The sequence below is a fragment of the Nematostella vectensis genome, chromosome 9, assembly GCF_932526225.1.
Source record: "Nematostella vectensis chromosome 9, jaNemVect1.1, whole genome shotgun sequence".
Classification (NCBI taxonomy): Eukaryota; Metazoa; Cnidaria; class Anthozoa; order Actiniaria; family Edwardsiidae; genus Nematostella; species Nematostella vectensis.
In genome coordinates this window covers 14,583,403-14,596,375 of record NC_064042.1, presented here as the reverse complement: position 1 = coordinate 14,596,375, position 12,973 = coordinate 14,583,403, and the positions used below count along the sequence as shown (strand labels likewise).

General features: G+C 43.2%; 1 protein-coding gene across 1 annotated transcript in view; it reads left to right on the top strand.

Annotated features, from left to right (window-relative positions):
- The window catches only part of LOC5507916 (multidrug resistance-associated protein 1), a 29,290-nt gene that overhangs the window by 14,355 nt on the left and 1,962 nt on the right, over nucleotides 1-12,973 (top strand). Inside the window, exons 14-26 of the mRNA XM_048732175.1 lie at nucleotides 739-1,042; nucleotides 1,406-1,573; nucleotides 2,000-2,083; nucleotides 3,055-3,145; nucleotides 3,602-3,855; nucleotides 7,822-8,152; nucleotides 8,509-8,690; nucleotides 9,290-9,489; nucleotides 9,767-9,893; nucleotides 10,009-10,110; nucleotides 10,577-10,723; nucleotides 11,445-11,603; nucleotides 12,603-12,769. Coding sequence (XP_048588132.1) covers nucleotides 739-1,042; nucleotides 1,406-1,573; nucleotides 2,000-2,083; nucleotides 3,055-3,145; nucleotides 3,602-3,855; nucleotides 7,822-8,152; nucleotides 8,509-8,690; nucleotides 9,290-9,489; nucleotides 9,767-9,893; nucleotides 10,009-10,110; nucleotides 10,577-10,723; nucleotides 11,445-11,603; nucleotides 12,603-12,769 — 2,316 coding nt within the window. The remainder of the gene's footprint in view (nucleotides 1-738; nucleotides 1,043-1,405; nucleotides 1,574-1,999; nucleotides 2,084-3,054; nucleotides 3,146-3,601; nucleotides 3,856-7,821; nucleotides 8,153-8,508; nucleotides 8,691-9,289; nucleotides 9,490-9,766; nucleotides 9,894-10,008; nucleotides 10,111-10,576; nucleotides 10,724-11,444; nucleotides 11,604-12,602; nucleotides 12,770-12,973) is intronic.

Genomic DNA, 12,973 nt, shown 5'->3' with positions numbered 1-12,973 from the left:
GAGAAAAAGAACTTTTAGGAGTCAGCCTGATGCATCTTGAATGAATTCCAAATTCGCCGTCTCCCCGACGTCTTCCCGTTCAATTATTTATATAATATTTAGATAACTTAACATTAGATAACTTAACAGATACCAGGACACCACCCTACGATTAGCATTGTGATCATGAGCTACGAGGAGTAGCTAAAAGAATAAAAACAGGTAGCGAACGAAGTACTTAAAAAGTGCAGAGAGGGAAAAATTGTAAAAATGTACTAGCTCGCGAGGTGCCCATAACCAAATATGGCGCGATGAACCATATATGGATGCTATGATTGACAAGCTCGCGCAATCTAAAAATAGCTTTCATGGACGACATCATGGGCCACGGGGGTCCGTTTTCTTATATCATGGTCTCTTGTTTTTAGATAACATAACTAGAACCTTTAAGGTTGATTCGATGTCAAGATAAACAAATACAGCCCTTGTACTCAATTTGTTCTAGGGACAGAATGTCAGTGTTTGAGTACGTAATCTTTTCTTTGTTTGTGTTGTTGACATCCGGGTCGCTATCCCTGTTTATGTTGTTGGGACCTTCGGGCCGCTTATTCTTATCGATTTCAAGTCCGCTGTTATGATTTACGATGTTTGGACCTTCAATTCACTATTTCTGTTAATGTTGATTGGTCCTCTAGGCCTCTAATCTCGCTCTAAATAAATGCTGTTGGGACCTCAGTCAGCTATTTTTAATGTTTACAGCATCAACCTGAATATCCCCGATGGTTCCCTGGTGGCGGTGGTGGGACAGGTCGGGTGTGGCAAGTCCACCCTGCTCTCCGCGCTCCTCGGTGAGACAGAGAAGGTCACTGGGGAAGTTTATGTCAAGGGCTCAGTCGCATATGTCCCCCAGCAGGCTTGGATCCAGAATGCCACCCTCCGGGATAATGTGATATTTGGGAGGAATTTTGACTCCCGCCGCTACCATAAGACGATTAAGGTGTGCGCGCTGGAGACGGATTTTGACATCCTGCCGGCTGGCGACATGACAGAAATTGGAGAAAGGGTGAGTCAAGAAACAAGAAACAAGATTAGTAGAATATGTACTTCAGTACATTACGAAAAGTAAAGACACAACCTCTTGTCATTGTTCTTGCAGTCCCATTTTTTTTTCTTTTATTGAGCGTAGCATACATATTGGATGTCTGCTAGCAGAAACTCTTATCTAAGTTTTGAGTACCCACAAGTTAAAAAACACTTCAGCGTAATAACAACACTTACACAATACTCTAAAGTTTCTTATCGCAATGACAAGTAATGTTTGACTCGTGAGAGATCAGTGCATTTCACCTTTGAGACCTTAGTTTAGCCATATACAGTTGGATAATGAATTATTCTTTTTTGTTAACTCGGGCCGCTGTGATTCTAGGGCATCAATCTTAGTGGTGGTCAGAAGCAGCGTGTGAATCTGGCCCGTGCTGTCTATTTCAATGCTGACGTGTACCTGCTAGATGACCCACTCAGCGCTGTCGACTCACATGTCGGCAAGCACATCTTCGACAAGGTCATAGGACCGAGGGGGAAGCTCAGAAAGAAGGTAAATACAGTAGGAAACTAAACACAACCGGAAAGATCGATATGCATTACAAGTAATTTGACGCGTGTTTGACAAGGTCAAGGACCAAGGGGGAAACTCAGAAGAAGGTAAACAAGAAAACTGGAAAGCGTAAATGTTAGGTATGTTTTATAATAACCTGAACACATCTTTGATAAGGACAGAGGAAAACCCAAAGCAATACAAGAAGGTAAAGATTGTTTTCGGACTTACGGCCGGGGACACCGTGAAAAAAAGAAAAACAAGGACAATTGTATATCATGCTAGTGTGTGTCTTGCCGTTATCGACAATTGTAATAACCAAAAATTGTCACACCATTCATTTTCTCTTTGTTGAATCTGTGATAGTCATGGTGCTCTTTCCTTTGAGGTTGTTACTCTTTCTCATAGACATCTTTGTTTTGACAGACTCGTGTTCTTGTGACTCATGGAATCAGCTTTCTGCCACAAGTGGACCAGATAGTGGTACTACAAGATGGCAGGGTGTCCGAGGTATGATAATAAGGCGGCGTTTCTCAAGAGACGGGCCATTTTCACTTGCAAAGGAAAACGGAGAAGGAAGCGTTGAGGGAGGCGAATGAGATGCCTACAGCGTGCATGTAATGCTGTGTGAAGGAGATGCGAACAGAGAAGGCAAAGGAGAGGAAACAATCGGGATAATTATTTTTCTTCTCCTTTTGCGTTTCTCTCGATTAACTGATCTAAGCATTTTGGGTCTCCGCTTGCTTCCATGTTCTTCTTTTCGAACACGCTGTCCTAGAATGCCATCCGATCGCTCTTATACAAATAGACAACGAATAAAATAATGGTTAAGTTTTTTTAATGGTTAAATGGGCCAAACTTGCTGTAATCATCGTGATAGTTTTTAAATATTGTGGTTCTACGCAATGCTTACGCAAGCAGTTTTGCACTTTAATGAATTAATGTTTTTCTAACTTTTTAATATACATTGTCACGTACATTTACTGTTATTATCTGAAATCGATGGATATGTTAACAGGCGCTTTTTTTAGGATCTTTGTCCAGGAAAAGTAAAAAGAAAAAAGGGACAATTGTAATTGTAATTGTAAATCTCGCAATTTTCCCCGTGTATCCTGGCTGACATGCGCATACATTATTGCATATGTATAATTTGGGTATGGTATCTACTTAAATAACCCCCCATCTCAATTTAGCGTCAGACTTGAAAGTATTTTAATTATTTTGTATGTAGGTGGTTCTAAAGTTTTATTTGTAATAATCGTTAGCATATATGCTTCAACATTGTCACTCCCATAATATACATAACGTTGACACGGAAAAAAATTCCGTTGACACGGAAAAAGATTCCCATGGACGGTCACATGTCTATATCGATATAAATACCTGTGAATAAGTGGACAATTTTTATATTTTATTTTGAGTGAAATATAAACTGATTTTGTTTTATTAATTATATTGTATTGAAAATGTCATGATTGTAGGTTGGAACCTACAAGGAGCTGCTTGCTAACAGAGGAGCTTTTGCTGAATTCCTCAAGACCTTCGCCCCCGAGGAAAAGAGCGGCGATGCAGGTAAGAGACGATACACATGAACAGCTCAGACCCTAATAATACGGACACTGAATTAAGAATTCAGACCGTGCAATCGTGATAAGGGCACTGCGTTAAGAATTCAGACCGCGCAGCCCTGATTTTAAGGATATTACATTAAGAATTGAGATCGTGCAACCCTGATAATAAAATTACCGTATGACGAATTCAGTCCGCGCAACCCTGATATGAAGCAAACTAAATTAAGAATTCAAATCGTGTTTGGTTTAATATAATTGTGTTTGGCTTACTCTAACATAGAAAGTCTCTTCTAGCCTAAATCCCTATATATTGACCGCGTTTGTTTCCCAATCCTGTCTTCCTGCACGCTGTTTACCCCCTTATTCCCAAATCCCATTTTCCGGCCTATAAAAAAGACGAATCTTGGTTGTTTTACGCCTTTAATATATATAAGTCTATTTCTATGTCGACTCGCAGCACTAAAGGTGTTACGCGAGGTCCCAGAGGACGAGGAAGACATCTTGGTAAGACTTCAAGCGATTGGTGACGAGGATGAGATGTTCATGGAACCGGAACCGCAGCCAATCAGGAGGCGAGGCCGCGCTAACAGTGTGGTAACCATAGGGACCACTATAACGAGTGATACCGCTGACACGGACTGCATGACCATAATGGAGGAGGACCGCGAAGTTGATCACATGATCGGAGAGGAGAAAGCGGCCACCGGAAGCGTAAGTGATTTGCTGTAACACCATCTCAGAATCCTTTAAAGAACCCGATGATGGAATTGTGTTAGTGTCTTTGAGCACGGGCACGAAAAAGCCGAGAAAGTGATCGTGGCGTTAAATTACCACTTAAAGTGGCCACATATCAAGAACATTTAGCCAAAAATTGTCGTTTTTGCCAAACGCAGTCAATTCCATATAAGGAAACTAATATATTCCTTATTTGGAAAAACTGCATGATTCTTGTCATTTTTAAGGTTGCCGTACCGCAGGTGCTTCGTAAACATTATGACTTGTAATCAGAAGAACAAAACAGTGACTCTGACCATCTTTGTTAAATGGAGAAAGTATCTGAAAAGATCGATATGTGGTTGAGCGCCACTAGGCAGCACTTTCCAACTGTGACAAGAAATCGCAAAATTATCGAAGTTTCCTCCATCCTCACCCTCAACTCAGCGGTAGTCCATTCCCTAAATACCTCGTGATGGCCCTGTGCTATCCAAGTGCCGTGCTGAGAGGATTTCGCTCTGCGAGCATCCAAAACTTACCTACAAACCTATGGCGTCAGTTGACTGGTCTTGGAATCACTCAAAGAAAACCTACCTGTCGAGGCTGCCCACGACCCACGACTTTGTTTCCTAGCTCCAACCACGACAGATGTCTTGCCTCCTGATCCCATCCCCTCTTTTGATTATGAAGAATTACCTAAACCCCGGAAAGATGGAGGTTCAAATTTCCATGCGGCCAACCAAGAGAGATTAAATATTCATAGTGACACCTTCGATTTACAAAGATCTGGGATCGGCTCAGTGGCCCACCACAATTACCGCACAAAACCAAAACAAGCTCAAATAAGTCACCGCAATCGAGCGAACCTCACCATAATCAGTAGAGTCCCCGAAAAAGGAAAGAACGTGTTCGGTCCTAGTATTCTCCTTGCTAACACCATGTATCTCGCCCCGATGATCGACGAAGTACGAAACGTCATCTTGGACGTAAATCCCGACTAAGGTTTCTTTACCGAAACCTGGCTGGGCGAGAATTCTTGCGAGAACGACCTTCAAATCCCTGGCTACCAATTCCTTGCCCGCAACCGACATAATGGCATGCTTCACAGTGGTGTCAGCCGCTACGTTAAGCAAAACATCCGCTTTAAAACTCTGAGCGCATTCTCCAACGACGAAATGGACGCTCTTTGGGTCTGGCTGCGCCCTCCTAGACTACCTCGCGGCGTACCCTGTGTTGTCGCAGGCTCAATGTACCACCCACAGTTCCTGGACGACAAATTCATGCTAGAGTATTTGTCTCTCACCGCAATTGAAGGTCTCTATCCTGGCTGCGGTCTGATGCTGTGTGGCGACTTCAACCGCCTTGACATCTCCCGCCTTACCTCCCAATTTAAACTGAAGCAGCTTGTGGACAAACCGACTCGTGGGAACCGGATCCTAGATCTGGCTATTACCAACCTAGCTCACCTATACGAGAAAAACGCAGTGAGGATCATGGCGCTGTTTGGTCTCTCGGACCATAATGTAGTAGTCATCCATGCTAAAGCCCGTGTACCAGGGCCCAAGTGCAGCAGGAAAGTCATTACGAGGCGTGACACCCGTGCGAGCAGGAAATCTGAGCTCGGCCGCTACCTCTCCTCTGTAGACTGGTCACTAATTGACTTCGGCGCCTCCGGTGAGGATAAATAAGTTTTTAGTGGATTCCATCAATATTGGGTTTAACCTCATCATTTCTGTCAAGCAAACCAAGATCCATGCTGATGATGCCCCTTGGGTCACTGCAGACTTAAAAAATCTCATCAAGCTCCGCCAAAAAGCATTTCTCGCGGGTGACACAGAGCGCTTCCTACACTACAGGAACACAGTCAAAAGACAGCGAAAAACCCTCCGCAGCAGATACTTCACATCCAAGGTCGCGCAGCTGAGACACGCGAAACCCAGTCAGTGCTGGAGTGCTGTCAAACGCGGTATAACGAGAAGTCGAATGAGCAGGAGCTTGCCAACGCAATTAACTCTGCCTTTCTTGAGCCTATGGAACAGTTCCTGCCACTGCAAGCGCCCCCCGCCTACGCTGAAGACTCCACCGTGCTCACTGTGTCTGAATTCACTGTCCTGTCCGCTCTGGCCAAACTGAACCCTGCTGGCTGCTGGCCCAGACAGTATACCCAACTGGATACTGCGGGATTACGCTGAAATTCTGGTCCAACCAATCACCGCGATACTTAACTGTAGTTTCAGAGAACAAAGACTCCCCCCATCGTGGAAACTTGCCGATGTCGTTCCAGTTCCCAAGCTGGAGCTGGTAGTCGACGTCAACAAACACCTACGTCCTATCTCACTGACTCCTGCTATTTCAAAGCTTGCTGAGGAGTTCGTCGTTTCCTCCTACGTAGGACCTGCTGTGTTAAAGTCGTGGACCCCGACCAGTAAGGAGGCATCCCAAAATCATCCACTCTCTTCGCGCTGACGTCTATGCTCCACCACTGGTCACAGGCGACCGACGGCACAGGATCGGCAGTGAGGGTCGTTCTGTTTGATTCCAGAAAGGCCACAGGCGACCGACGGCACAGGATCGGCAGTGAGGGTCGTCCAGAAAGGCCTTTTACTTGATTGACCATAATCTTTTGGTCCGCAAGATCTTTGGTCTCAACATTCCTCGCGGTGTGGCGTGCTGGGTCGCAGACTTTCTGACGCACCGCAAACAGCGCGTAAAATTATCTTCAGACTGCCTGTCGGAGTGGGGTCCTCCCCTCGTGATTGATAATCATGAGCTTCCCGTTATCACGAACGCGAAGATCCTTGGAGTCACCATAACAGACGACCTAAATGGAACGCCCACGTCTCCGAATGTATTAAAAAGGCCAATAAGCGATTATGCTTCATTGTAATGTTAAAAAGAGCCCAGCTCCCTATTATGGACATTATTGTCTTTTATCTTTCCACTATTAGGCCAGTTTTAGAATACTGCGCGCCTGTTTTCCACAATGCCCTCCCGGCATATCTCAGTGACGAGATCGAGAGAGTGCAGAAAATGGTAATGTCCATTGTGTCACCACAAGCTAACTACCACAAGCTAACTACCAGGACTGCCTTGCCAGCTATGGCTTACAGACTTTGAAGGACAGACGGGGCGAACTCTGTCTTAATCTGTTCTCGTCTATTTCCACCTGCGCTAACCATAAGCTAGCGAACATCTTTCCACCTTATAGACAATCCAGAACATTCTCAATTCCGCGCTGCCGAACCGAACGTTTTAGGCGATCTTTCATCCCGGCCATGGCATCCAGTTGAACCACTAAATTTAACGTATAATCCTAACTGAACATATCATATTCGCTCATTTTATAGTATATAGCTTTCCTCTTATCATAGTCGCGTTTTAGTTTATTACCTGTAATATACATATATATAGTTATATTTTTATTCCTTTTTTTTTCTTTTTTACTCGATGTAAATTGCGCAATTCAGCGTTTTTTAGCTGCCATGCAATCTTTTAATAATAAACTATCTATCTATCGAAACTAAGAGTCCTCGGTACCAGTCCCTCAAAACAAAAACGTTTTTTTTCATATGAGAACCTTTATCTTCTCCTGTCTCTGGGACTTGTTGTTACCAGCAAATAGCATCCCTTTTTATGCATCATTCTTCTAGCAATATCAGATACCGCAATGATTCGAATAAGGGACTCCTACGACCTCGACCCCTTTCTCACATTACAACATTCGATATTGACATCGATTTATAAACAATTGAAATCCCCTCCATGAATGTAATATATTAAGTCTAACGACATTTTTTCACTAACGTTTCAGTTAATAAAGTTTTTTTTCTCTCCCCAGGGCGCTTATTCGAATCATTACGGTATCTTGTTAGCTTCGGAGTGGGTCCTCAGTTGAAGGCAATACACTTATTTCGTCAGGAGCAAGTGGACTCTATAACATGGTCTCCTTACATTTCTTTCCAGGTGAAATGGGTGGTATTCTGGACGTATGCCAAGTCTATCGGAGTTTTCATTGCATCAATTGTTATCCTCTTCATGATCTTGTCAGAGGGCGCTCTTGTCGGCTCTCGGATCTGGCTCGCCGCTTGGAGTGCCGATAACGACACGTCCGACGCCACGCGGGACATGTACCTTGGAGGCTACGCAGCCTTCGGTTTCTTCCAGGCGTTCTTCGTGCTAGTGTCTTCCATCTGCCTCGCATTTGGTTCTGTCCGAGCGTCCCGATCAATTCACGATAGTTTATTGATTGCCATATTTCACGCACCCATGTCGTTCTTCGAGACCACGCCGCTAGGTAATGTTTGCAACCAGGCCGCCCGATTGATTCACGATAGTCAATTTCCATGTTCTCTACAAAGAAAAATGTCCACTGCTACCAAAATTAAATTCGTCCTGCATATTGCTGTTTCAATAAATGATATGGAGTGCGTCGTTGGAGAAAAGGCAACTTAATATAAATAGAGAAAAAAGCAAAGGATTCTGGTAGTGGTTTAAAAGAACCATGAATTGAGTGCTTCATATTAAGTGAGACTTTGATTATTTTTACCTGCCTTGAGTATCACCCAGCATCTCATGCCTAAAATCGTATAGGAATGTCGTATGTCGTACATTCAACTGTTTTCTTGAACATGGCTCTTCTTGATATTACAGGCCGTGTCGTGAACAGATTTTCGAAGGATCTGTACGTGGTGGATGATACAGTTCCTCGCTCAACCAGCGGCTTCCTCCGCACCGCCCTTAGCGCTATTGGCACCCTGTTCGCCATTACTTACGCCACGCCTCTTTTTCTGTCTGTCATCATCCCCCTGGGGATCGTCTACGTACTAATCCAGGTGAGTATCCTCACCACCCCTCTGGGGATCGTCTACGTACTAATCCATGTGAGTATCCTCACCACCCCCCTGGGGATCGTCTACGTACTAATCCAGTTGAGTACCCTCACCACCCCCTTGGGGATCGTCTACGTACTAATCCAGGTGAGTATCTTCACCCCCCTCCCTGGGGATCGTCTACGTACTTATCCAGGTGAGTATCCTCACCACCCCCCTGGGGATCGTCTACGTACTAATCCAAGTGAGTAGACGTATTTTTTATATCCTGAAAAAGACCCTTTTACCAATCTGAAAATTAAACTAAGCATATTTCTTCGCCATGTTCCGCTAACGTTCCCCCTGTCGGTATATACCTCTGTGATTACAAACTACTTTTGATGTAGTAATAATTTCAGCCTACTAAGGGCGACTAGTTGTCGGTTATACTCGAACAACAGCTTGAAGTTAGCCTTGAGTTCTGGTAGAACTGCCTTGCCTCATATGGGGAAGTCAATGCTCCGTTTTATTTACCTGATAAAATTGAGTCATGAAAGATTTTAGCCCATTTCAGATGATTCAGGTAAACCTAAATTGCCGTCTAATCATCTTTGTTTTTACAGCGTCTGTACGTGGCCTCGTCACGGCAACTTAAGCGTATCGAATCTGTGAGTAAGTCACCCATTTATAACAACTTCTTCGAGACGATCAGCGGCACAAGTACCATTCGCGCGTACCATCAACAACAGCGCTTTATCCGCGGGAACTACTACAAAGTGGACGAGAATCAGCTCGCTTACTACCCGCTAGTGGTCTCTAACAGGTGGGCAAGCAGCGATATGCCTTGAAGAGTATGTGTGAGGGGACGCGTTTGTATGTGTCTTGGGGGGGGGGGGAGGTGTATCTTGGGGGGGAAGCTGATATTGATTGGAAACTTCTTCAAAGTAGACGAAACCAGTTTGCCTTCTACCCTGTTATCGTCTCTAACAGATCACCCATTAATGCCGTGATTTTGAGGCGCCTACTGAAGTACATCCTTTAGAACTTGTCTTAGGTTGAAAAAATGACGCCGTCTTTTTGTTTCTATATTTTTTGTTTAGATGGCTTGGGCTGAGGCTGGAGTTTGTTGGGAATCTCATTATATTTTTTGCCGCGCTTTTTGCGGTGGTTGGTCGCGACTCCATTGAAAGTGCCCTGGTCGGCATGTCCATCACATATGCTCTGCAGGTAACTTTATTAGAGCGCCTTGGATTGAACTGGTGGTGCGATAGTCAAGTGCATTATTTCGACCATGTTTCCATCCTTACTTCTAATTGTCTGGCACGCAATCTCATACTAACAGATTACCCAGACGTTGAATATGATGGTTCGCCAAACAAGTGAACTGGAGACAAACATAGTGTCTGTGGAGCGAACTAAGGAGTATGCTGATATGGAAACCGAGGTACGTGAGTTTCTAGTGCGCCGACGTTTCATAAACGTTGCTTTCACACCGATGTTTCATAGACAGTGCTTACACGCGGATGTTTCATAGACGGTGCTTACACGCGGATGTTTCATAGACGGTGCTTACACGCGGATGTTTCATAAACGGTGCTTACAAAACCGATGTTTTATAAACGGTGCTTACAAAACCGATGTTTTATAAACGGTGCTTACAAAGCCGATGTTTTATAAACGGTGCTTACAAGCCGATGTTTCATAAACGGTGCTTACACGCCCAAAAAAAGCTATTGATTATGTTTCGTCATACAATGTGTTATGTATTCCAACCCAGGTTGATCCGATCACGCCCTAATAAAAGCTTATGATTGTATATTTGTATTGTGTGGGCCCGCCCACTGATCGCACCACACCCTGAACTAAAAAAAGCTGAAGGTTATGTTTCGCTGTTTTATATATATATATAGGCTGAGTGGGTCGTTGAAGATAGCCGTCCGCCTAAGGGGTGGCCGGACAAAGGCAGGATACAGATTGAAGACTTTGACCTGCGTTACCGCGCGAATCTCCCACTTGTGCTAAAGAATATCTCCGTGGACATCCAACCCGGCGAAAAGGTACTAAACGCGATATTGATCATTTTCATTGGAATGAAGGTGTATTTTAGTGTGAAACAGTTGTGATATTTCAAATCAATATGATCGTGGTAGTATGGTTGTTATAGTACCTGTTGCAAACTGATGGTCCCTTGATGTGAGTTGAACATACCTCAAATTTCTACTCAATTTGTCTTTTAACAGACTCCTACTTCTCCGCAGGCGTCTCGAGTGATTTGTGAAAAAGCTTTTTTATTTCGGGTTTCCTGTGGTGTGTTCAAGAAAAAAAAAACGGGGGCCTGGGTTATGAAAGAGAGATTTTGACATTTGTTTTGTCTTTCTCCCCTATTCCGGCTTCCGGTTCCTGCTTAACTCGCCGGACCCCCAATTCATAAAAAATTCTGAAAAATTACAAATAAATTCGAGATGCCTGCGGAGGAGGCTACCAACAGACCTTGTTATCGCTTTATAACACCGTTTATACACCGTGACACGCCTTTATTATTGTTTTGCATTCAATATTTGAGTACAAACACTAAAAAAATCGAGGTTATCATCTAAAAACAAAGGTGTATATTTAATTAACAAAATTCAATCGAAAATATTTGGAAAGCTTCCCCAAAATCAGCCGATTGAAATGGATGCTTTCTCACACTTTGATGTGGAAATAACAAAATTGTGGCTGAGAAAGACTCTAATAGTAGAAATGTAAAATGAATATATTGATTATTCCTCCCATCAGATTGGTATCGTGGGCCGAACCGGGGCGGGCAAGTCGACCTTGACCTTGGCACTGTTCAGGATTCTGGAGAGTGCAGGCGGCAGAATAGTTGTGGATGATTTGGACATCTCCAGAATGGGTCTGCAGGATCTCCGCTCAAGCCTTACCATTATCCCACAGGTGACAGCGACCATACAATTCCAATGGAAACCTGCTTTGCGGACACAAACGATAAGGACATTCTCTCTTCTTGAGCTTACGGTCTACCTTCACCACCGTGTAACGCAAAAAAAGATGCGCGCGTTAGATACAACAACAACAACAACACTTTTTATTTTCTTTGTTCAAAGTTTTACATATATGGGCGAGCATTCCCGCAAAAAGCATAGCTTGTCGAGGCGGGAAGCTATTGAGCTGCCTATTCAATTAAAAAAGAATGGAAAAAAAGGGGATAGAGAGACCTAAGTAATATGAATATATATATTCGATATTTTTATTAGATTTTTTTTTCTTTCGTTTCTTTTTTTCTGTTTTCTTTTTGTTCTTTTTTTTTTTTGGTAATAGCAAACAAAATTACACCCCCTTATTCATAACATAACAGAGCATCTTCCCGTGATTTTTTTTTCCTATTTCAAAATATATTTGTTGAGTTAAGGGGCCGAAATACGCAAAACCGTATAGTTGCTTTAATCGAAAATTATCGATCACCAAATACGTCTTATTTCCATCAGCACATGTCAAACTTCAAAAGGGTATCTCATTTTATCAATATTATGTTCCATTGAACAAATTTTGGCTACTTCGGTGCTTTGACAAATGAAAAATAATTTGATTGATCACATAAAACATGAAATACTCTTTTGAACCGAATTTATGCAAAATGTTGTGTTCGATCATTTATTGAGTTTGCCGTATCTCAGTACTACGCCTCTAAAAGTCACAAGGTCCCATATTAACTCTCTAATTTCAACACTTTCGCACCTAACAACATCTTGTGCATCAGTCAGATTCACTTTGTTTTTAGTATCTTAGATAATGATCTAAACAAAATGACTTTTACCGAAAAGATTTTTTTGAGGTCCAACGTGAACCGTAACCTCAACGACGCACGTATTATAATGACACCTCTTTCGTAAGGAAACATGTTATTTTTTATAATGGTCTCCCTCTTTTTCCAAGGACCCCGTCCTGTTCTCCGGGACCCTGCGGTTCAACTTGGACCCTTTTGATGCGTACTCGGATGAAGACCTGTGGGAGGTACTAGAGGTTAGCCATCTCAAGGCTTTTGCGTCAGGTCTGCCCGAGGGACTTCTGCACCCAATCGCAGAGGGAGGAGAAAACCTCAGGTAGGGCTAAGAGCTAGGTTAAGGCTTGGGGTAAGGTGTAGGGCTAGGGTACATTTTTTTTTGTCTTTATTCAATAGATAAACTATATAACGCTATCCTTCTATCATGGGTGGAAGGTTTGGTAGCCGTTCATTATCAGGTTATTTGTTTATTTAGCATAATCTTTATTACGGGACTTCTTACTAGCTAAAACGAAAACTGAAG